The sequence below is a fragment of the Accipiter gentilis genome, chromosome 3 (genome assembly GCF_929443795.1).
Source record: "Accipiter gentilis chromosome 3, bAccGen1.1, whole genome shotgun sequence".
NCBI classification, from domain to species: domain Eukaryota; kingdom Metazoa; phylum Chordata; class Aves; order Accipitriformes; family Accipitridae; genus Astur; species Astur gentilis.
In genome coordinates, this window is record NC_064882.1 from 21,011,534 (window position 1) to 21,034,561 (window position 23,028).

General features: G+C 40.2%; 2 protein-coding genes across 2 annotated transcripts in view; one reads left to right on the forward strand and one right to left on the reverse strand.

The window, feature by feature from the left end:
- Positions 1-6,898, forward strand: part of KCTD8 (potassium channel tetramerization domain containing 8) — a 102,611-nt gene extending 95,713 nt beyond the window's left edge. Inside the window, exon 2 of the mRNA XM_049834681.1 lies at positions 5,652-6,898. Coding sequence (XP_049690638.1) covers positions 5,652-6,112 — 461 coding nt within the window. The 3' untranslated portion in view covers positions 6,113-6,898. The remainder of the gene's footprint in view (positions 1-5,651) is intronic.
- The window catches only part of GUF1 (GTP binding elongation factor GUF1), a 329,928-nt gene that overhangs the window by 196,935 nt on the left and 109,965 nt on the right, over positions 1-23,028 (reverse strand). The gene's annotated exons all lie outside the window — the stretch shown is intronic.

Here is a 23,028-nt window from a genome sequence, read left to right on the forward strand (position 1 = left end):
TGGAACAACAGTAAAAGATAGCATCTCTTTAACAGATTCCATTCTTCTTGATTGAAGAACTGCATATTGAACACATTTAAAGTGTTGGTTATGTATTGTTTCCAAATTACTATCTTTATATCCGTATCAACTCGTCTACATGTCTTACATCCAGCTATAACTGTTGTACTCCAGAGCTAAGGTTTTCCATTCTTCATGTCAATACAATACTTATTAAAATAGCTAACCACAGCAATCTATGCATATGTTCACAACTTCTTTTACATTCCACAGTAAAAATAAACTGATTTACAAACAAACAAATTATCTTTGAGACACTGTAGGAATAAAGTAGCTGAGTGAGGAAGAAGTTAATGCATGCATCTACCACTGCACATACAATAAACTGGCCATTTGACCTACAGAGAGAGAGGGGAGAATCATAGAATCATTGAGTAGTTTGGGTTGGAAGGGACCTTTGAAGGTCATCTAGTCCAACCCCCCTGCAATAAGCAGGGACATCTTCAACTAGATCAGGTTGCTCAGAGCCCCAGCCAACCTGACCTTGAATATTTCCAGGGATGGGGCATCTACCACCTCTCTGGGCAGCCTGTTCCAGTGTTTCACCACCCTCGTTGTAAAAAATGTCTTCCCTATATCTAGTCTAAATCTACCGTCTTTTTAGTTTAAAACCATTACCCCTTGTCCTATCACAGCAGACCCTGCTAAAAACTCTTGAAGTGCTGAAAGGCTGCAATAACATCTCCCCAGAGCCTTCTCTTCTCCAGACTGAACAACCCCAGCTCTCTCAGCCTGTCCTCATAGGAGAGGTGTGATCATTTTTGTGGCCCTCCTCTGGACCCACTGTAATAGGTCCTTGTCTTTCCTGTGCTGAGGACCCCAGAGCTGGATGCAGTACTCCAGGTGGGGTCTCACCAGAGCAGAGCAGAGGGGGAGAATGACCTCCCTCAAACTGCTGGCCATACTTCTCTTGATGCAGCCGAGGATACAGTTGACTTTCTGGGCTGCGAGCACACATTGCCAGCTCATGCCCAGTTTTTCATCCGCCAGTACACCCAAGTCCTTCTCTGCAGGGCTGCTCTCAAGCCCTTCATCCCCCAGCCTGTACTGATACCAGGGGTTGCCCCAACCCATGTGCAGGACCTTGCACTTGGCCTTGTGCATGAGGTTCACATGGGCCCACTTCTTGAGCTTGTCCAGGTCCCCCTGGATGGCATCCCATCCCTCAGACACGTCAACTGCACCACTCAGCTTGGTGTCATCTGCAAACTTGCTGAGCGTGCACTCAATCCCACTGTCCATGGCATTGATGAAGATATTGAACAGTATTGGTCCCAGTACTGACCCCTGAGGGACACCACTCGTCACCGATGTCTACCTGGACATTGTGCTGTTGACCATTACCCTCTGGATGCGACCATCCAACCAATTCCTCATCCACAGAACAGTCCATCTATCAAATCCATCTCTCTCCAATTGAGAGAGAAGGATGTTGTGGGGGACTGTGTCAAATCCCTGACAGAAATCCAGATAGATGACACCCGTAGCTCTTCCCTTGTCTACAGAGGTAGCAACTCCATCCTAGAATGCCACTAGGTTGGTCAGGCAGGACTTAGCCCTGGTGAAGCCAGTTTATGGAGCAGTTGGGTGAACTGGATTTGAATAGGATTTCCTCTATTTTAAGCCTGTTGTATTAATATTTAAGAAAATAAGTGTACAAAAAACCTGAAATACAGATAAGCTGAATATAATTATTTTATCTTTTTATGCTTTTAAAGTTTCCAATGTGGTATTTTTCTCTGTTGCAGGAGACAGAGCTAAATAAATCATCAAATAGCTTTTCTGACTGCACTTTATGAATATCCACAAGCAATTTAGGCCTATCTAAGGTTTATTTGACTTTCAGAAGTATGTGGTTACAATTTTCAACAAATAGTTATTGGCCAATGGATGGTTTGCTGTTGTATTTGTCATGTTCTGTTCCTGACTGGAGCTCTGTTCCTCAGTTGCTGTTTGACAGGAAATTCAGAGAGGACTTCTTCTGGTTTCTGTTTTGATTTTGTAACTGCTAGAAACAGATTTTCACTGCAGAGAATTATGTTTATAAGTTTCTAGTTAATTTTCCATGAATATTTTGTAGTAATTGCTCGAAAGCGATTCTTCTGTCAGTTAGTTCTGCCAGGAAATGTTGGCTAAAATGTGTGCAGAGCAACATAGATGAGGAATAAATACAGTCAAAGTAAATGTAATATGCCTTCCTGATTAGAGAAATGTGTTTGAGGTACTCTCTCAAGTGTACTAGACTTGGGAGTCTAGTAGCCACTGTAACAGAGGTGGTGAGTAAGCCCAGGTAAAGGGCAAGCTCATTTTCTAAGAGAGGCAGAGCCATTTAAGAGCAGTAAAGGAAAAAGAAGTGGGCAGTTCAGTGTCTACTTGAACTGCCTGGAGGAGAACTGTTACCTGGGAGGTGTTCAGAGAACTGGGCAGTAGACAGGGCAACCGGCCATAGCTGGGTAGAGAAGAACGAGTTGGAGAGGACCAAGATGCAGTGACTCACTTCCAGCTTCTCTAAGTTGGGGAACCAGCAGCAGGTGAGAGATCCTAGAAAGGGCAGGAGCAGGAGGGAAAGGTTGAAGTTTTTTAGTGTTACGTGTGGACTTGGCAGTGTTAGGTTAACGGTTAGACTTGATAATCTTAAAGGTCTTTCCCAACCTAAATGATTCTACGTGCATGGTGGAGCAACTATACTTTCTCTGAGTTTTTAAGATCTATTCTGCACTCCTGGAAAGTAAGTAGTTTGAGGCAGACTGAGCTATTTTAAGGTCTTTGGTGTTATTCTGGAAGGGCTGAGAATGTTCAGTGGAAACAGCATCCCATCACACAATCCCAGCCACAAATGAGTGTGCCAGCATACAGGGCAATAAGGAGATGTTTTCTGAATTAGAGATGTAGCTAAATTTATCTGATAATCCCTAATGTTGAAAATTAAACAAATCGCTTTTGAGGATTCTTTCATATGTATTTATAAATTCTTTTCGGGTTCCAGCAGGTGGAAAATATTGTGAGAAAAACCTCCCCTCTAGCAGAGCTGTTGCTTCTGTTAATAACACACTACTGAGAAAGAAGTGCAGGAGCATATAAAGAATTCTTTGTGAGGGAGGATTTGTTAATTTTTAAAAGGAGAGGTGTGGGAGAAACCTGTGTTTGAAGTCATTGTGAATTTAGGCAATTCAGTGAAGCTTACAGGGCTCAGTGCTGTAAGGTACTGAACCTCAGGGCTGTGATCCAAAAAAGCACTTAAATACCTGCCTATTGTCAGGCTCCTGAATAATCTTGTAGCAGGAAATGGAATTCGTTATATTCTTGAAGGTGTATTTCAGTGCTTTTATGTAACAGATCCTTAGTATGTTGCCAGTTTGGGCCCTTGAGAAGCAAGGAGTACCAATAAAGAAGTAAGTATAAAAATAGACCAGCTAGAAATAATATCTTGATTTATGAAGTTACAGCCAAAAAAAAAAAAAAAAAAAAAGGGCAGGAAAGACAGAGTTGAAGACTACAGGGTGTTGCTAACACAAAACTGTAGTTTCTTAGTCATAGAGTGTCTTGTTAGATTTGAAGGAGCTAAGTTTTTAAACTAGATTAGATATTGATGTTAATCATGTTATTGAAAATCAGAGTAACAATACTGAAATCACTATCTGATTAACTACTCAGTTTTACAATCGCATGCTGCAAAACCAGAGTAATTCCATAATGTCAGCTGACTCTCGATTTAGCATATTCATATAACGGTTTGAGGTATGAAATGAAATGCCAGATACAACAATAGAAGGAAGGCATGTAAATCTTTTTAAGAAGGTGAACTTATTTCTGGAAGAGAAAGAGGAGGCAAATCACTGCAGCCATGTGCTAAATATTTCGGTTGAATATAATAAAGTAGAAAATCATTTGTGTTTTTCACTCTGAATAATGTAAGTACAAGCCCTGATGGATTGTTGTCTCTCCTCTTTGGATCTTGGTTGTTCATGGGTTTCTCTAGACAGACTGCAGAAATGTAACATAGCATCCTGGGATGCTGGCTAAAACAAAAGAAAAGCAGGTTGTTGAATGCTGTTGTTGTTAGATTACTATTTATTTGCTTCTGTGTTTTGCTTTGTTTTGTTTTCCCCTGTGTCTCATATAAAATACTGCAATCTTCTTAGATTCCTTTGAATCATAGAACTGCAGTCAGAAAGACACTAGAGTGTTCATATTGCTCCTGCATTCTTTGTAATTGTAATTATATTTCTAATTTGTAATACTGAAAAACAGAATACTAAGTGACTCAAAATCTTCTTACAGCTCTGTCCCAGTAACTCAAGGTTGAGCTGTCATACCCTGAGGTTTGTTACTGGCAAAGGCAGTTAACTGATGCTGGTGGTGTTTGGGTAAACTGTAAGGATAATCTAGTTTTTGTAAGATATTTAGATACCTAAACTATTTGGACACTTTCAGGGTTTGTAGCAGACACACAACTGCTGCTGAAGCCCCAGTCTACATTTTCATTCAGATGTTCCAACGTCTTTGAAATTTTTCTCTTTGGTCTGATCCAATGCCTCTTGAACTCTGTAGATATTTCTGTGAGCTTTAGATAGTGTCTAAATTAAGATCATGATGTTTATATGATGTCAGCATAGCATCATTTCACTTCACAGCTGGAGTTTTGAAATAAGGCTTCAGAAATTAAAATGCTTGCACAGATTTAGCGGCTACCACTTAATTTTCACATTCATATTCTGCTTAAGACTTCAAAGCAAAAGTGATATCTGGAGAGAATAACGGCCTAGATCCGATTTTTAGGCGTGTGAAGTGCTGAGCAGTGCCTGCTGATAGGCCATCAGACCGCTCTCCCTGCCATTGCAGAGTGCCTCTTTCCTGATAACTTCATAACCTCCTTTTCCCTGCCAGATTGTGCTGTAAGAGGTGTACAACTGAATTCTGAGCTGGCACTGAGGCGAGTCTGGGACAATAATTGACACTAAGAAGTTCAGCAAAAACACCACAGGATAAAAAAAAAAGGAAAAAAAGCCTAAAGACTCTGTCAGTAGTGAGTGAGCTCTCTGTTGTTCTAGGATTAATACTCCTTTTTTTGTCCAGGGCTTCTGCAGAGTTGACCTCTGCAGAGCATAGTATCAGTAGCCTCTTCTGAAAAGGTGAGTTAAGAGCTTAGCTTCCAAAAAAAAATCAAAGCCCTTGGAATATTTTTATTTAGGCAAAGAGTTTGAAAATTGTATGGTAGTATTTTCCTAACGCTACAAAATCTAATTTCTCATAATAAACTTCTTGGGGTGTAATAGCAACCTAGCTCATTTAAACCTGCCTGCAGGGATTTCCAGTACAGATAATCTGTGAGCATTTTGCACTTTTCCTTACCTGGATTCTTAGGCAGGCAGTGTAGTTATTCTTGCTGTAAACCTTTTTAGGAGTGAGAACTTTGAGGACCAGACCTTCAACTTGTGTACCAGTCTGGTATAGTGCTTTTGACTACAAGGAGCTGCCACCAATTTACGCCAGCCGAGACCCTGAGTCACGTTTTTCTAAATGCTGTCTGATCAGTTTTCTCTGTAAACCAGTGCTTGCTTAATACTTTTTTCTCTCCTGACTTGTACTAGGGCCCCCCCAGCGAACCGTTTCCCCCAAACAAGACCACGAAGAAAGGAAGCACGACAAAGTCTTGGACAAGGGCAGTGAAAGCGGGACTTCCTGTAACGAGTTGTCCACCTCGAGCTGTGACAGCCACTCGGAAGCGAGCACTCCTCAAGAAAATGCCACCAGCACTCAGCCATCCACAGCCCACCAGCCAAATACTCTGACTTTGGATCGTCCGTCTAAGAAGGCCCCAGTGCAGTGGATGCCACCACCAGACAAACGCAGGAACAGTGAACTCTTTCAAACTCTCATTAGCAAGTCCAGAGAAACAAATCTTTCCAAAAAGAAGGTATGTGAGAAGCTGAGTGTTGAGGAAGAAATGAGAAAATGTATCCAAGATTTTAAAAAAATCCACATTCCAGATTATTTTCCAGAGCGCAAGCGTCCCTGGCAGTCTGAACTCTTGCAGAAATATGGGTTATAGTAATCAACACTTTCATGACGTATCTCTGGGGCATTTGATGTTTATTAAGATGCCACTAACTTACTGATGTCCTCCTCCTGGCCAACTCTGCCACCAGAGCTATTCCTGCTGCTTATTTCTTTCTGTGAACAGTGGATGTTGGGTAGTACATGGTTTCTTTAAAAATATATATAAAAAGATAGACATTTAAAAAATACAAAAGGCATCTCATCTAAACCACCTCATAATAGCAAAGAAAAAAGTGCATGGTCAAGAAAGATGGTTTTCGAACCGTAGTCAGTTGAGCTTCATTATCGTTTTGGAACTTGCCGAATAAAAATCTCAATCATCAGTTAATGCCTCGTTTTATGTCACCAATAAAAATGACTCAGACTTGCTATGGATGAAGAGAAACAGGGTTTAAAATTCGATTGAACTGGTTTCAGAACTAATTCCCAATGTTCTTTCAATGTTAATGCAATAAAGCAAATACCTATTTTGCATGAGCACAATGTTACAAATAAATCACACAAGAACAAGAGGTTGTCTGTTGCTTGGAGAATTATTTGTTTGATACCAAGCCTATAAACGTAAAACGTTTAAGGGATTGAATTTACTTTGTTCTGGATCTGTGATTTTTTTGTGTGTACAGTGTTCTGTATGTAAGGATGGTGTAAATATGCCTTATACTGTTTTATTATTGCACCAACGTTCCTCTATTAGTGCTTGTCAGGATTATTTCTGTGAAATGCAAACTTATGGCAGATTGTGAAAACTGGTTTGGTGGTCTGAAAGTTTCTGTTATGTTAGTCGCTAAAATTGGAGAAAAATAAAAGAGACTTTAATGTATTTATTAAAAGAACTGTCTGGTAGATTTTCTTGGCTATTGTTATCTCCACTTTTTAAAAAAATACAATCAAGCAAATTGTAACTTTTTGTTGAATGTTTTCATAACTACTCTGCTGACAAAAAAACCCAGCACCCAAACAAAAAACAGGTTTCAAGATGGAGTGAAAAGTACTTAGGGTAGTGGCATTTAATTGGAACCACCACACAGACTTTCCGAGAAGAGAGTTACGCTAAGAAGCAGCGGGGAACGAACTAAAAAACTGAGTGGTTTTACTAACAGAGCAGAGAGCAGTTCCAATCTGACAAGTTCACAAAAATCAGCTTAGAAGTAGAAGATTTAAAATGCCACAGCAGATTGCGCTACATTTACAAATGAAAAGTTTTCTATGAATAGTCAACTCTATATGACAAACTTATTTTCTCAGCCCAGATACAGGAAAATCAATACCTTTCTCATTACAACACCACCAAGACAGCAACTGTGGTTCAGACAGCCATAGCTGGAATGGGTAAGAACTGCTGGAGTTTGCAAAAGAGCTGCTGAGTTCTTACAGACTTGAAATTATTACTGCATGCACACACACAAACATACACATACACCTTTAGAAGGGTTCATCCCCATATGTATTGTGTAGCAGGAACTGTACGACTGTGTCAGAAGAGAGGCTTTACACCTGATGGTAATTTTAACTGGTTTAGCTAAAGTAAAGAGGACTTCTGTTGTATTTTCCAGGGTTATTGCTAATGCCTGTATTACTTTTCAGTCCCCTAACAGGCTACTTTAAGACTGCATACTTTTGATAGTAGTAGCTCAGCAACTTCATTCACTTTTTTTTTTTTTAACCTATTTGGACCTAGTTACTCTCCTATTCAGTTAGTCAGCTGGCTCCAACATTTCATCTTTTCACATCTTTATAACTTGAAAGAGTATACCTGGAATAAGTCTGGTCTGAACTACGCAGTCCAGTGTGAAATCAGTTGGCTTCTCAGCTCTGCCCTTATGTTCTTTGCTTGCTTCTTTCTCGAGGGACCAAAAGACCCATTCCTTCTTTTGAAAGATTCTTGCTTCTTAGACATGTTTAGCATTTGCTTTCTCTCTTTTTTTTTTAATCTTTGGATTCCTAGTCTTTACCTGATGAAATTTCCAGCTATTTAACCATGACTTACTAACCTCCGGTGGATACAATTCTGGTTTTATTTAGTCTAAAGTTAGACTGTTATTGAGAGCTTTTAAAAATCTCACACGGAGATTTCTTCTAGCCTTTTGAATCTGTCTTCATCGCATTTCTCACACCTTATGCTGTTTTCTGTTACCTTTGTTTAGGCTAGGTTTCCATCTGAGATGATACGTTTTAGGTTCAGACAGCATCCTGAACCTTCCCATTAAACCTTGCCATTGAGTTTGGAGGTTTGTTTTGCCTTTCTAGTTATTCTCAGTACTACAGGCAGTACCTGCCTGAGGTATGTTTAGGTGATTGTTTGACCTGTCCATACATCTTAATTTGTCTGTATATAGATGTTTTTATGAGCTTTTAAATTTTTTTTTAACATGCTACCTAAAATTTCTCAGAGCATTTTTAATTCATTCTTGAGGAGAACAGAATATTGTCTTAATACGTATCTTAACACATGAGCAGCGTAAGGTTTTTGATAACCTTAACCACTTTCCATGTGTTCACAAGGCATGTGAGTGATGTGGCAGATAAACTACACTGCTGTTACTTAGCAACCACACCGGCATCTTGAGATGAAGGGTTTGGGGTTTGGAATTGCACAGTGTACACTGTCCTCCTTCTTTCAGAGTGAAAAATTGGGATGTGTTATAGTTGGAGAGAGAGTAGGAGAAAACAACGGCTCCTGTGAATCCTTCGGTCATATTCTCTAATTCGCATCAGCCAGTTACAGCTCCAACCCTATCTATATGGTTATTAATCTACAGTTTTCAGATTCCAGCCTGTAATTAGGGAGAAAGCAAGCTGAGATGTTTGGTGGGAAAGAGGAGCTCGTGGGTGGTTAGATGGTTAAGGCTGGTAGGAAATTCCCAGGGGTTACAAGAGAATTGTGTGTTAGAAGTACATGGGGGGTTTGATTGCTTCCCTTCGTCTTCCGTTTTTCTTACTTTTCTACAATAGCTGCTTTTTCTTTTTCCACTTCAGTCTTCTTTTTCTCTTTTTTTTTTCCAGCTATTCATTCTGTTACACACAGGAATAGTCTACTGTGGAAATCTGTGCCCTTTATTGTACTTCAGTGGAGGTGGTCAGTATGTTAAAATTCTACTCCATATGAAGGTTATGGTTTTAAAACATAATGTTTTTCTGGAAGGGAAAGAAGGATCAAAAGACTGACATTTCTCAATCTTAAATTTTAAAAGGAATGTAAATAATAAAGTTTGTATTTTTCTTCAATATTTCAATTATGATTTTTATATTAATTTCAAGTTTTATAGGGTTATGTTTTACAGTTATAATTATGGCATATTTAGTTTAGTGTCATTAAAGACCAAGTAGCTTTTAGTCAGCAGTTGCTATTATAAATTGTAATTGATAATTGTTTTCATAAAATATATTTTAAAAAATTTTGAAAAGATAAAATACAAAGAAGAAATATAACATGTAAATGAAGCATATTTCTGGAAGGAAAGTAACTCTCATTAAAAAAAAATGAATTCTTTCTTTTTCAGAATGTTTTTCTAAATCCACACAATCCCTTAAATCATGGTCACATTGGGAATTCAATATGGAATACATATCCCTTTATGTTTTTCAGCTAAGTTTAATTCTTAATTTTTAATGTGTTCAGCAATATAGAAAGCTATATTCTAGATTATTTCTAAAGATTTGGTGCTGATAAAAATAAAACAAATCTTCCTTCACAAGTAGTCTCCCAGTTAAGCTGTTATTTCACAAGAGTTAGCATTGCTCATGTTTATTCACTATAAAAGTTAATTTTAAGACCTCGTAATGGATGTTATGTGTGCCAGTTTTTATATACTTTATTGTTCTAACTGAACAGATGGGGACTAGAGATACAGTTTTGCCATACAATGATGTTTACACCTTTAAAATATGCAAGCAAAGATCAGAATTATATGGTGGACTAATTAGTCTATTGCTGAAGGAATATTTCTGAGCTCTTCTTCCACTAACAAAAGTTACAAGTCTTAGAATAATTGAAATTAATTTTGAAATAGAATTTTAGAATTTGCTTTGATTCACTTTGAATAAATTTTAAAAATGCTAAATTGTATAAAAAGCATCATTTTGTGGCCATCTTTTTTAAAAAAAGTGCTATGCAAAATCATTTGACTTGCTAATGCTGTCTTTGTTCAAGTAATGATATTCAAAAATATACTTCCTCCTGGAGGTGGAAAACCCAATTTAGTATACTTAGTTATGAGAGGGCAATGTTGGGTTCCCTCTATGAGTGACTCATGTCCTGAACCAAGCTTTTTGGGATGCTCAGAAATTCTTGAGAAACCTCTAGCTTTTTGCAGGATCACACCACTGGTATGGCTCACCTCAAAAATAGCATTCACACATTACTTCAGCTTACATATTGTAGGCCATCAAGTAGTTTCTTCTTTTCCAGGATCTGTTATCTGGAAGTAATTTTCAACCCGTTTCATGTTTTCTGCTCTACCCCTCTCTTTTCCATTGTTACTATGGAGATTCATACAATCGCTTTTATTTAAGAGTTTACCTGTGCCTTGCTTGAAGACACATGTCCAAATTCGGAAGGGACTACTGTAGTGTTCACACTGGAAAACGATGGGGGAAGCTGGGCACACTGGGAATGTTACTGGTTTGAATAACCTTTAGCACTGCTGGCAAGAGGACGCCATAAAGCACAAGCTGGAAGGCAAAATCACGTCGCCCTGCAGCTCATGCTCTCTTTCAGACTGTCAGGCACCAAATACCTTTGGCGGAGTCCAGTCATCCAACGAAGCGAGCCATAAAGACATTATTCACTGATAAATGAGCTGCTGATGCTGTCAGCATCCAGGTTGCCGTCCACGCCTGCTGTGCATGGTATTGCAGCTGAACTGTCATCCCAGTTCAGATGTGGTAATGCTGGGTTGCACGAGGCTGGTGCAGGTAAGAGCTGTAAGAGCTACTACTCACACAGTATGTCCGTTCACGGCGAGATACTCTTTATGGCAGGCTGCTGTAGTGGATACCTGCCTTCACAGAGGTACACCCTGCATCACTGTATCTGAACTGGGACCATTGTTTTATTCTGCTGGATCACCACTGTTTACACAGAAAGCTGCTGTCCTGTGGGACCAAATCCTGGTGTCCTTACATGTAGATCCCCAGCAGAAGATGGACGTCTGCGCTGCCGTAACACACTGTTCCGTCTTTGAAACCGGGCTCGTGACAGTGTGAAATGGGGTGCTGTGAAAACAGAGTTCAAATGGTGCCCAGAAGAGAAACTCAGCACTGACTGTGGTCCCATCTGTTTGGAGCCTGGCACCCTGGCAATCCTCAGCTGCAGGCATTAGATCGTGTAAGACACATTGGGGAACAGCGCAAATGGAGTGAGTGCAGTTAATGAAGAATATAAAAGAATAAATATTTGGGAATTTTCTCCTCCCCTAAGGGTTCCTCCTCTTCTTGCTGGGCCATCTCTTCTCCTCAGATAATAAGAAAGGAAAAGGGATTGTGAAAAACAATAATAGAGCAGATGGAGGTAGTGGAAATTTCTGTGTCTTTCTGTTGTATTGCCTTTTAAAATTCCTCTATTTCTTCCCAATGTTACTTTATGTTCCTTTATATACAGGAAAAGGGAACGTAGAAATAGCTTGATGGGATTAGTTCTGAGATCCTGGATCATATAATCTTTCATACACATAGTAGCTGAAGTCCTAGCATTAAGCATGCTAGGTGTTTCAATTACAATGCAGTGTCATTTTTAGCAAGAAGTCACTCAAGAACAGATGATTACCAGAAACAAGAAGTAAATTAAATTAACATAAAAGGAGGGGAGATCACAAATAGGCAATAAATAATCTTTCCAGATTCTGAAACAATACTTAATGCTGAAATATTATCACTTTATCTACTATCTGCTTAACATCCATGCAATTCATTAATTTAGTATTGGTCAATTCATAATGTACCCAAAGCTTAGATTCCTCGTGATAGAATTCTGAAAGATTTTCTTCATAAATGTATGCTGTACATCTTAAAAGTAAATTTTGACAGCGGGCAACACCTGATGGAATACTTCTCAGCCCTACTAGATTGCTAGTTTGGCCTAGGATGAAGTGTGGACACCATCAATCAATGACCCTAAAAAGCTTTTATTGTGTTTCTCTTCCTATTTAGGTGAATTTTATGTTCCATGTGGTGTCATTTTTCTGTGGAAGGTAGCATTAGATTCAATGCAGCACAAAACAGTCACTGACACTTTGGCCCTCAATTGTTCTGATTTATACCTACCCTTGATTTAAATTACATTAGTAAGCTTCTGACATCAGCAGATGAGATGACTGCTGAGTGATTGAACACCTGCCATACAGTCGAGAAATAAGCTTAAAGAAGATAGGGTTAAAAGAGTCCTCTGTGCCACTGTGGATTTGGAGGCATCCCAAAGGGTTAGAAGCCCCAGCCCCTGCAGGACGTGGCATGTGGTGCTTCCATCTCTGGACTGGGAGGGACAGGGAGCCCTCGCGTACCTTTCCCCAAGGGAAAGCTTGGTTTCACCATCTCGCAGAACTAAGCCTAGTCTTTGAGAAAAAGCAGTTGCTCTTTCAACAGGTTTTATGATGCTAGACCCGAATGTCCTTGTGGAAAAATTAAGCAGTGCCCTCTTGGTCCCTGAAGAGAAAGTAAGCTTGGCTTCTATTTTTGTGACTACAGTCACTAAATTTATGTGAATAATTACCTGGAACTTCCCTGGCAAGTGCAGGTCTGTCTTTTCAAACATGTCTTCTTACTCTCCTTGAACTTCTTCCAACTGTTCAATACTCTTTTGGAAAAGAGATACCCGCAAATGCACATATTCTAGTTTTGGTCAGTAATGGAAGGACAGAGGTAGAAAAAAAAGGTTATTCCCTTCCTGTACTGTGATGGGATGTTTCCATACATAGAATTCATTATTGCATGCTCTTTTTTACTGCCTCCTTATATTGCAAAGTTATGTCACTTTTCTTGACTTTTTTTTTTTTTTTTTTTCTCCTTTTTTTTTAACATTTCTTTCTCCTGGTTACTTGAGCCCTCTGGAAATGTACAGCATAGACTTTCAATTATTTCTAACCAGACCACTTTCTTCAAGGGTTCAGTCACATTTTACCTTTCTCTATGTTTCTAATTACTCATGAGTCTTTCTTTTCTTTCTTTTTTTAACTTAATTTCATGAACACCCCATTTACTTTATCTTAGATAATTAGAGAAGATGGCAAATAAAACCTATGAGAGAGATTTTCAAAGAGAGAGCCCCAATTCCCTGTGGCATTTACTGAGACTTGGGCACGTAACTTTTTTTTTCCCTGTCTCTGAAAAACTCATGTTATCTCTGCAGTGATCTCTATGCCCTTCCCCTCATCTCAATAGGACTTGTCAATCATTTTTAACTGCAGCTTCCCACTTCCACGCCAAGTCAATTTGAATTAATTTTACAAGTGAGGTTTCTTGAAATTGAAATCAGGAATCATTACGCTATCCCATTCCCTTCATCCCTTAATTCTGTAGTGCTTACTGAAAGGAATAATCAAGTTTGTCTGACAAGAGCTATGTTTTAATACTCTTTGTGAGTCTGTCTCGTTCTCACACTGTGGTAAACAGCAATTGCCTGAGCCAGCCTGTGACAGGCAACTCAGCAGGAGGCGAGCAATGGTGCTGCTCTGTGGGGTACAGAAATGAGAAGGACTCTTACGCATACAAGCCTCCAATAAATTAGCTGTACATCAGTGTTTCTGAAAATCTACAGAAGGCTTCTGTGTTCCTCCCGTAAGTCTCTGTCTTCACACAGAGTGAAGCTGTCATGAAGGGGAATGGAGGGGGAAAAAAAGGCAAGAACAAGACAAAAAGATTCTCCATGGTGTTGACAGAGGTTTGAGTGGTGTTCTCCAGTCTCCAAGTACCTGGGGAGCAGTGAGATCTTTATGTGCTTTAAATTAATCTTGCCCACATGATTATCTTGAATCTCTGCTGATGGACATCCTGTGGGCTGGGGCTCCCAGCTTACTGAAAAGTTCCTAGCTGGTGCTCAGGAGCTAAGACCGTGCGTGACTTTGTAGCAGCCATCACGGGCCTCACCTTGCAAACACCATCAATATCCCACCTTAGAAAACACAGACATAATTTCATAGATCATGTCTTAACAATGGTGCAAGTGCAATACAGTAGTCCTAGGAATTACGGTTTTGGATGTGTGCCACATCCCATCATGATCTTGACTTCAGAAGATCTCAGCAAAACTGCAATATTATGCAGGACTCGTGTCCAGAATTATCATATCTTATTTTTACTGTAACTATTAAGTGATTGTTTTCAGCTGGTAAGATACCCAGCTTTTAAGCTGTACACATGCTTATGCGATTATCTGGTTGATGCTTCCTCCTAGTTCTGAAGATGTGTTATTTCGTTTTTGTCTTCCCTGCTAGTGCCTCAGTCACCCAAGGACATTCAGTAAGAATGATTATTGATGCAGTAGGCGTGTGATGATTTACTTAATATCCCAAAATGCCTATCATAATTCATTTTTTATTTATTTTGCATGAGATGCATGGTAAGTGCTTTACAGTTAAGCATAAAGACTTGTCTCCTGCCCCAAGACAATCGAAAATGAAAAAACAAGAACTGGGACCATTGAAATGAATGCAACATAAAAGCAAAGAGATTGGTTGTTCTCTGTAATTTCTATTAGTATTCCTTAGAATGGTTCTGTTTAACCTTTATTACAGTGTGAGGTAAGATCACAATCTCTCCATACTCTTGCTTTCACATCAATGAAACTCCTTGTGAGTTAAATCAAGCCGTGTCTAGACCATGCTTTTCTGGACCAAATCTTCCTAATTACCTATCTTCCTCTTTGACACTTCCATATTTTTAAGACTTATCAAATTACTTTGCTCTATTGTTTGCTCAGCAACTGTGTGATCAACTAACTTAGAAATCATATCATACGAATGCAAAATAGAGGAAAAAAGCACTTACATACAGTCAATTCCCATACTGAACATTCTGGTTGGTGTGTGATCCCTGAGAATTTTTGTCATGTGTCACTAAGCAGGAAAGCTCCTGAATGGCTAAGGATGTTTTTTTATATGCCCCAGTCCTGCAGCTTAGTGTTTAAGCAAGACCTTATGTTTGGGCAAAGGTCTGTTGCTATGAATGGGTTTCTTGCCCATGGGTATCCAATTGCAGGATTAATGCCTTAAAATTGAGTCCTTAAGCTTCCCATCTCTTTAAGTCCTAGCAGTGCAGAGCAATATTCTAATGCAGCTGGTAGCCATGAGATCTTACCTCATGGAAGAGTGATAGCTGGAAAAGCATCATGTTCCTCAGAAAGACTGGTTAAACAATTAACAAAAAAAAGAACATTTAAGAGTTTTGCACGTTTACCTGTAAGAATGGAGACCCAGGCCTTTCCAGAGACTCAAGTCAGGGTCTCTCCAGCTTAATGCCACACAGCTGAATTCTCCAAGTAACCCCATCCACCAGGCAGAAGTACTGGGGTAGGTGGCTGGAGGACACTTTTCTGCTCACTAACTGCATAGGACATTCCACCCAAAGTTCCTCAAAGGCGACTCTGAAAAGGGGCTGCTCAGCCTCTGTAGAAGGCACTTGTCTGAAACAATTTGATGGCCCATCACTGCCTTGAAATGTTGCAAAGCTTAACATTTGCAAGCCCACTTATATTACCCAAGTGCAATGCTGAATGGTAGAGAAGGTGTATTCTCCTCCTTGGAGAGAAACCACCCTTTCTCTGCCTTCTGTGCTCTGCTGTTTTGTATACAATCCAGGTGGGAAACCAAGCTGGGGTTTTTGAAATTTTTTTGAGAGAGACCTATTTATTTATTTCTGGCAGTGGGGGTATTTTCCAGCAGTGGCATAGTGTATTCTCTTTAAGCCATCATCAGCAAATTCCTGTTTTTCAGGCTCTAACTCCTGCACTGCACAGCAGAGACATGTAACTAAAAGCATTGCTCCCACCTGGGATTCTCAGTTTATTGGACACTGCTAGAGGAGAGAGAGGGACTACTGCTACTCTCCCTACCACAGAAGAAAGTAGTTATAGCCTTATCCTCCTTCTCAGTCTCCAATGTCTTCTATGGCTGAATGATGCCAACAGCATAGTCTGCGGATTCAGCATGGAATTTGGGTTGTTTTGTTTATTGGTTTGTGGTTTTTTCCCCTCTGTAAGCTTTCTTCTAGAGACACCAGCTGCAAATCTGGGCCAGCAGCCAACTTTGTCTCTCCTTGAATAAAAATAAGACAGAGCTAGTGGGAAGTGCAGAGAGGGCAGCAGTAGATCAGACAACCACTTGTACCAAACACATGACACTGGCCCAAGATGCAGCAAGCTGCTGAAGTGCTGCCCCGGACAAGGACTCTTAAACTAAAAGTCCGTATAGACAGATGCATTGGCCCCTCGCCGAGCAGAGCCCAGGTGGTGACGGCGATGAGCCGATCTCAGCTTCTCCCGAACTTGCCGGGCGCAGAGCTGCAGAGGAGAGGGCTTACAGCTCCCTGCACCAGCCGGGCCTGCGCCTCCCCTGCTCCGCCATGACACCCAGGTGGGGAAGTGGCCACGGAGGGTCCTGGAGGGAGCGGGAGCAGGTGTGGTGTGCTCAGCGAGCCTGATTTTCCTAGGCTGGGGTGGGAATCATCAACGCATTTGCTGGGGGGGGGGAAGCAGCAGCACCTTTGTGCTGTTTGGGTCATGAGATGGGGCTTGAGACTGGAGTCAAGGCCACGATAATCAGCAGCAACTGCTCAGCAGGTGGATGATGAAGGCGGAATGGGAAACAAAGTACAATTTCTTCCCTCTCCTTCGCAAGCCACAGGGTAGAAACATGCCTCCAGAAGGAAACTAAATTCAGTAGTGGGGAAATGAAGAGAGGCATTTTCATGTTTTGCCAAACTTGTCCGGCCTCGAAAGCTTTCTCTCTGATTAATCCACCCTTTCACTTAATTGATAATTGTCTCCCAGCACAGACCTTCCCTTCCTCCTCCTTCCCCATCCGCTCACGGTGCTTTTTTCACCAGCTGCCTTTCGACCGATTGCATCGCAGCAGTGCTGCGTATCGAACACGGATCTGTGATGGGGAATGACTGCTCAGCTCCAGCATCACTAACTGAGCCATCCCCGACAGCATCACAGGTGTGTCCCTCACCTCATTAAAAAAAAATTAGGATTTTCAGAGAAATCTGGAGCAGCAAAGGGGTTCCGGGAGGTGGCAGATGCAGCTGTCCAGATGTTCTGCTGGATGAGCTTGAGACTGTTCCTGGGTACAAGCCCTGGGGTGTAACCATTTGGTGTGTACTCAGGTTGCAGGCATTTGAGTAGTTAGGTGATGATGGATGGGCAGATACCTGGAGGTTTGGGCAACAGATGAGTTACAGTTTAGCAAATGTCTGGGATGCCTGGATTCTAAGCAGAGCTGCCAGTCTGCCTCTCTATGACCTCCCCTCCACGGGCTGACGTCCCAGCCGCTGTCCATCCCCATCTCCAGGGAGCTGCACGCTGCCCCAGCTGCCCTGGCTGCCCTGCTCCCTGGCTGAGGCGGTAGGACCTGAAAATGTGTGCAGATACAGGAGCTGTTCAACTAGGTATATTCTTAGGAAGAAAAATAAGACTGGAATACTAAAGTAGTAAAAAAAGAAAAAAAAAAAAGTCACAAAAATGCAGGAACAGCAACAATGCTTCTGTCGTATCACAATTGTGGTTGATTAAAAGTAATCACCTTCCTGTAATTTTTCCGTATTTTTCAAGTCAAGGAATAGAAGCTGTGCAAATACCTGCCTTGGACAGTTCTTCTCACTGCTCATTTCCCCTTCCTTGCATTCGAAACAGCTCATAATAATTTCATTCAGGACAAAAAGGTTATGTGCTTAAACTAATACAGGACAGGAATGAAGCTGTAACTCCGTGTATTGGAAGCAATCACCCACAAAATATAGCCCTTCTTCCAGAATAGTAGAATCCAGAGAATGATGAAATGTCAGCATGCTTCTGGAAATACCTGTTTGTCAGAGAAACAAAAAAAAATAACCCCATTTTCTTTCCCCCACCGTAAATTTATGTAACTGCCAAGACTGGCTTTTAAAAACAATGGAGCTCATAGAAGAAAAAAATACTAACCTTAAGAAGTCTTATCAACAGGAAGAGAGTTAGGCATGTCCCTAGGGATACTGAGAAAAGATGTCTCCCTATTGTAATATATGAACACTGTATCAAACAAAAAATGGGGTGTATACACATAACGGGTTCTAAATCCTAGAACTAGCATTTGTCATTCATTGCCTATTTGCCTCTCTACTCACAAAATCTTAGATCTTTGCTTATTTAGACACTGTCAAAATAACTGTCCATTATATCAGTAGAGAGAGGCCTTCAAAACTGGAGACAAAGCATCTTACACCCCTATTAGGCCTCTTTTACCGTCGTTTCTTGTGAAGAGCCTTAGTGCAAATGAGAATCTGGCACATTCCTTTTCATCAACACTGTCATTTATTAGCAGGTTAAGATAGGAGAAGAGGAGTCCTTTTGATGCACAGCGTAGAAGATAATTAATTAGAGTTGTAATTCAGCAGAAAAGTGTTAAATTTAAACTTCAGAAGAATTATAAAACTTAATGAATTGACCTGGAATGTGCTGAAATTTCTAGTACCTTATTTAATTGCCCTAAATTAAATGACCTAAAATCACGATAGGACAGTAAAAAATTGAATTGGTTGACCTGACCTGTGAGCAGACAGTATATAACAAGCTGAGGAGGGATTGATAACAAATGTATATTCTGAGAGGAAGAGAATGCATCTCTATAGGAATATACAAATCATTTATATAATAATTCCTGGCCGATGAAAGTTACTATTTTAAATCTGTTTCCAGTCATTTCTAGGAAGACCCAAAGGCTTCAGCAGGGGAACTTCAAATAATACTTTGAATGAAGGAGTTCCCAACATAAGCATTTAAAGCAGGAGATGCCGAACGGGCAGTTTCTTTCTGCTGCTCTGTCTCCTACCTCGCTTAGCTCTTGTCTCCTGTGTGCTGTGAGTGCCCCACAAGCAGTCTGTCAGCTGTCGCAGATATCTGAAGTCAGGGACTGATGAACATGCTCTATATACAGTATCTGTGCTTTTCAGATTTTAATACGTTTCCTAGATATTTAGCAGAGTTCCCTAACCCTTACACCACATCTATAGAATTAGCAAAAATAGCAGGAACATTTAGCTTAATGGACTATGAAGCTGGTGCAGCTGAACCTGAGGGCACACGCAGAAGTCTCACACATTGTTCTTGAAAAAAAAAGTTCCTAAATAAAAAAAGTTTATTAAAACAGAACCACAAACATAGAAATAAAAAAAGAGGTTCTGCAATTGACCTTTGAGGAGCCCAACCTCACTCTCCATTTACATGACTATAAACTCTGACTGATGCCACCGTGCAACAGAAGAGAATTTGGGCCGGTGTGTAAGTACCGTGGCAGACTTAAGCATTCCATATGTTTGTTTATTTTATCAATTCCTCCCCCACATATGACTAACGCATGATGTTCAGGCCTTCCAGGAGATGAAAAGAACTGCATCCACAGCATTCCCTGTGGGTGCCATTCACTGGATCTAACACAACAGACTGATTTAAACACTGCCCTCCCCACGCAAGGTGTCCTGTAGCCAGCCATGACCCATGCTGGGAAGGTTCACAACCCTTTGCCACCTGAAACATTACAGAATATTTACTGAAATGATTTTCCTCAGCTAAGTGTCTGTTTCCTCACACTGATCGAAAGTAAGCCTACTGCTCCCCAAATGCCAACATTTTCCCTTTTCATTGCCTTTCTCACTCTGCTGAAATCGTGACATGTGTTCACCACAGCAGTGGGTGCTGCCAAATGGCATAAGATCACTGGCGCTACAGGAATAAAACTATGCAAATCTAAGGGATTGCAAAAGCTACTCAGAGGCTCAGGTGGCTTTATTCAATAAAAGCTTCAGCAAAGAGGCCCTGCAGTACTGCTTGGTAGGAACCTGTGCATCCCAAGGCAAAAATACTGCGAACACTGTGAGTCAGCACTGAGGTTCTGGGCAAGTTTCAGTGTTTGTCAGAATCAGAAAGTCATCCACCTAATTAAGGATTGATTTTAAACTTATACTTCCCCTTCATTATTATGCACTGCAAGAGAGTACTACAAACATTAGTATCCCATTATTGGTTCGTAATGTGGTGCCATTACTCTGTCCCAGCTCAAATTACCAATGTAATGGCTACTGGCTTCCAATAACCTACCCCAATGTGAGATTCCGCAAGGGAGACACAGTTTATGTGAGACACCACTATAAATGTCTCATAATATGCATAAAAGACCAAATTGCGCATAAAAGATTGAACATCTTCTGAATGCAAAGCCTCTGCGCTCTCTGCAACAGATGTTTTCTTTCATGCTGCCCTGAAAGGATATATCTTGGAGATTGTTTTGATGCAAATATATATCATTGTCTCTATAAACATTTGTCGGTGCCACTTGTGGCATCTGCTTCCCTTCTACTTTCCCATAGACTTCTCCCTCTTTTTAGTTAGACTGGGATGCAAATATGTGAAATAATGTAGGACTCACCCTTTAGAGTGGAAAGACATGCAGGTGTCCTCCTCTACGGAGCTGGTCCCCGCTCTCCTGTCATGCTGTTGATCAGTGTGATTTCAGTTACCTGTACTGTAATTAAATTTGGTTCCCGTTGCCCACAATTTCTTGTCTGTCTCACTGCTACATATCGGAGTTCCCTCCTGTTCAGTGCTCACATCAGTCCTTACAACAGATGTGCTCTGCTAAATAAACACCACACATACTCTGTTCCCCATCAAGCCCCTCTAAAGTTATCATTATTTATTTATTTCAAGCTTTGCTTTTTTTTTGAGATACTTTAATTATAATTCTCTGCTCCTGTTTTTCTCTATTTACAGTCGCCATCATGCATTAACTAAAGTTTGATTGAATAATCTTTGAAATATATCCTTAGGAGTAAGCCATATTTTAAAACAAAAGATAACATATCACTCTAACAGGGACATGCAATTCAGACTACCACTTCTTTTCACACACAATTTATTTATGCATATATAAAATGTAGACAACTACCCTATCTATCAGGGAAAATTCTCCATTTAATTTTTCTTTCATCTCTCTCCCTCTGTGATCTGCATCTCACAGTCAATAACTCTTTTTCTCCTATATCATATGTCCTGTCAGCTTTCTTTTCTACAATTTTAAATGAAAAAGGCAGACTTTTTTTAAAATTCATGCATGATTTTTCATATTTGTTGATGCAAGAGCCTATAGCATTTTTTATTTTACTTTTCAGAAAACTAGTTCTCTTTCATTAAACATCCACTTCTTAGCTATCCATCATATTAAAAAAAAACTTGCATACTTCATAGCATTAAGTAATACCTTTTCCATTCACAGCAGTAACCTGCAGTCAGAAGTTCTTTACTTTTCCTTGCTTATTCCTAAGTGAGGAAAGATTGAAAAGTATGCTATTAAAAATCTCTGATAAGGATTGGGGACCATTCCTGCTCAAGTCACTGATAATAAAGTTCTAATCTGGACTTGAAGTTAGACTGTGAACACGTGAATGAAGACATGTAAAGAGCCTACTCATGCAAATTGTGTTATCCATTTCTTAAAAGAAGGATTAAGGGTTTCCTCTGAGCCATCCTGACACACTGAAGTTAGTAAGTATTTTGACAGTGAGTCTTCTTGAGTTTTCATTACCATAGGGACTCTAATAGATAGACAGATATCTAAGATATTTGTGTGGAAGTTATTGTTTTTCCCCCTTCTTTAGCAATAATATCTGAATTCAGTCATGCTCTCACTTCCCAATTTTACCATTATCAAAATTACATGTCCTTATTTCTAATAATGTGATATGAAACATTGCTATAAATAAAGATTTTATGTTATTGCACTCAGGAAGTGCTGGGGAAAGGAAGCTGCCTATTTCCATCAAGTAATTAAGAGATTTTAATGTTTTGATGTATAGGGCAAGTGGACTTTCTAACTGGAATAACAATTTGTGTTTCAGAGAACAATCACCTAGCTTGCGTTATATTAAAATCTGAAGAAATGGAATATGAATACAGAAGAAACACAAACCACTTATTGTAGTAACATCATGTTATTGTTTTATAGGAACTTTGATCTTGAATCATATTATAATATAATTAAATTATATTTCTGATGAGATGGAACATATTTATGTTAGAAATGATCTAACTTTCAAAAGGCTGTAAAGAGGTCTCTGGAAGGAAACAAAGTGGTTGAGGGGGTACATTTGTTTATTCTTGTTTTGTAATTAACAGTCATTAATGACTTAGAATCAATCTGATTAATGGGGCATTGTCTTTGCAAATTTGTTTTCTGTACTGTAAGGAAAAACGCTGAGGAAGAACTGTGAGAAAGGTTATTAAAACAGCACCAACTTCAATAATGAGACTAAGCAAATTCTATATCACTTCTGATGGATGTAGGGATTGGCGCTCGGAAGATCTCGCGATGTACGGAAAGAGAAGGGTTAAAGGAGGCGGGATGACCGACAGACAGTATGTAAGGGCGTGACGCAGTTGAATAAACGCCATTTGCAGCATCCTCATATTGGTGTCAGTGCTCTGTGGCCCAGGGTATGGTGGACCCTGTGCCGAGTCCCACGGGGTGATCAGACGAATGTCTACAAGTGGTGACCCTGACGTGATTGGACATCGGCGGATTACGCGGGGCGTAATCGAAGGCCTGGCCAGGCATGGAAGGAGTCCTGAAGGTGTTGGACTCGTGCTCTAGAGAGGTAAAAATCCCTATGGGACAAAAAGAAGCGAAAGCTTGCCTAGAGCGGCTCCTGAAAGAGGAAGCGATAGAGCGC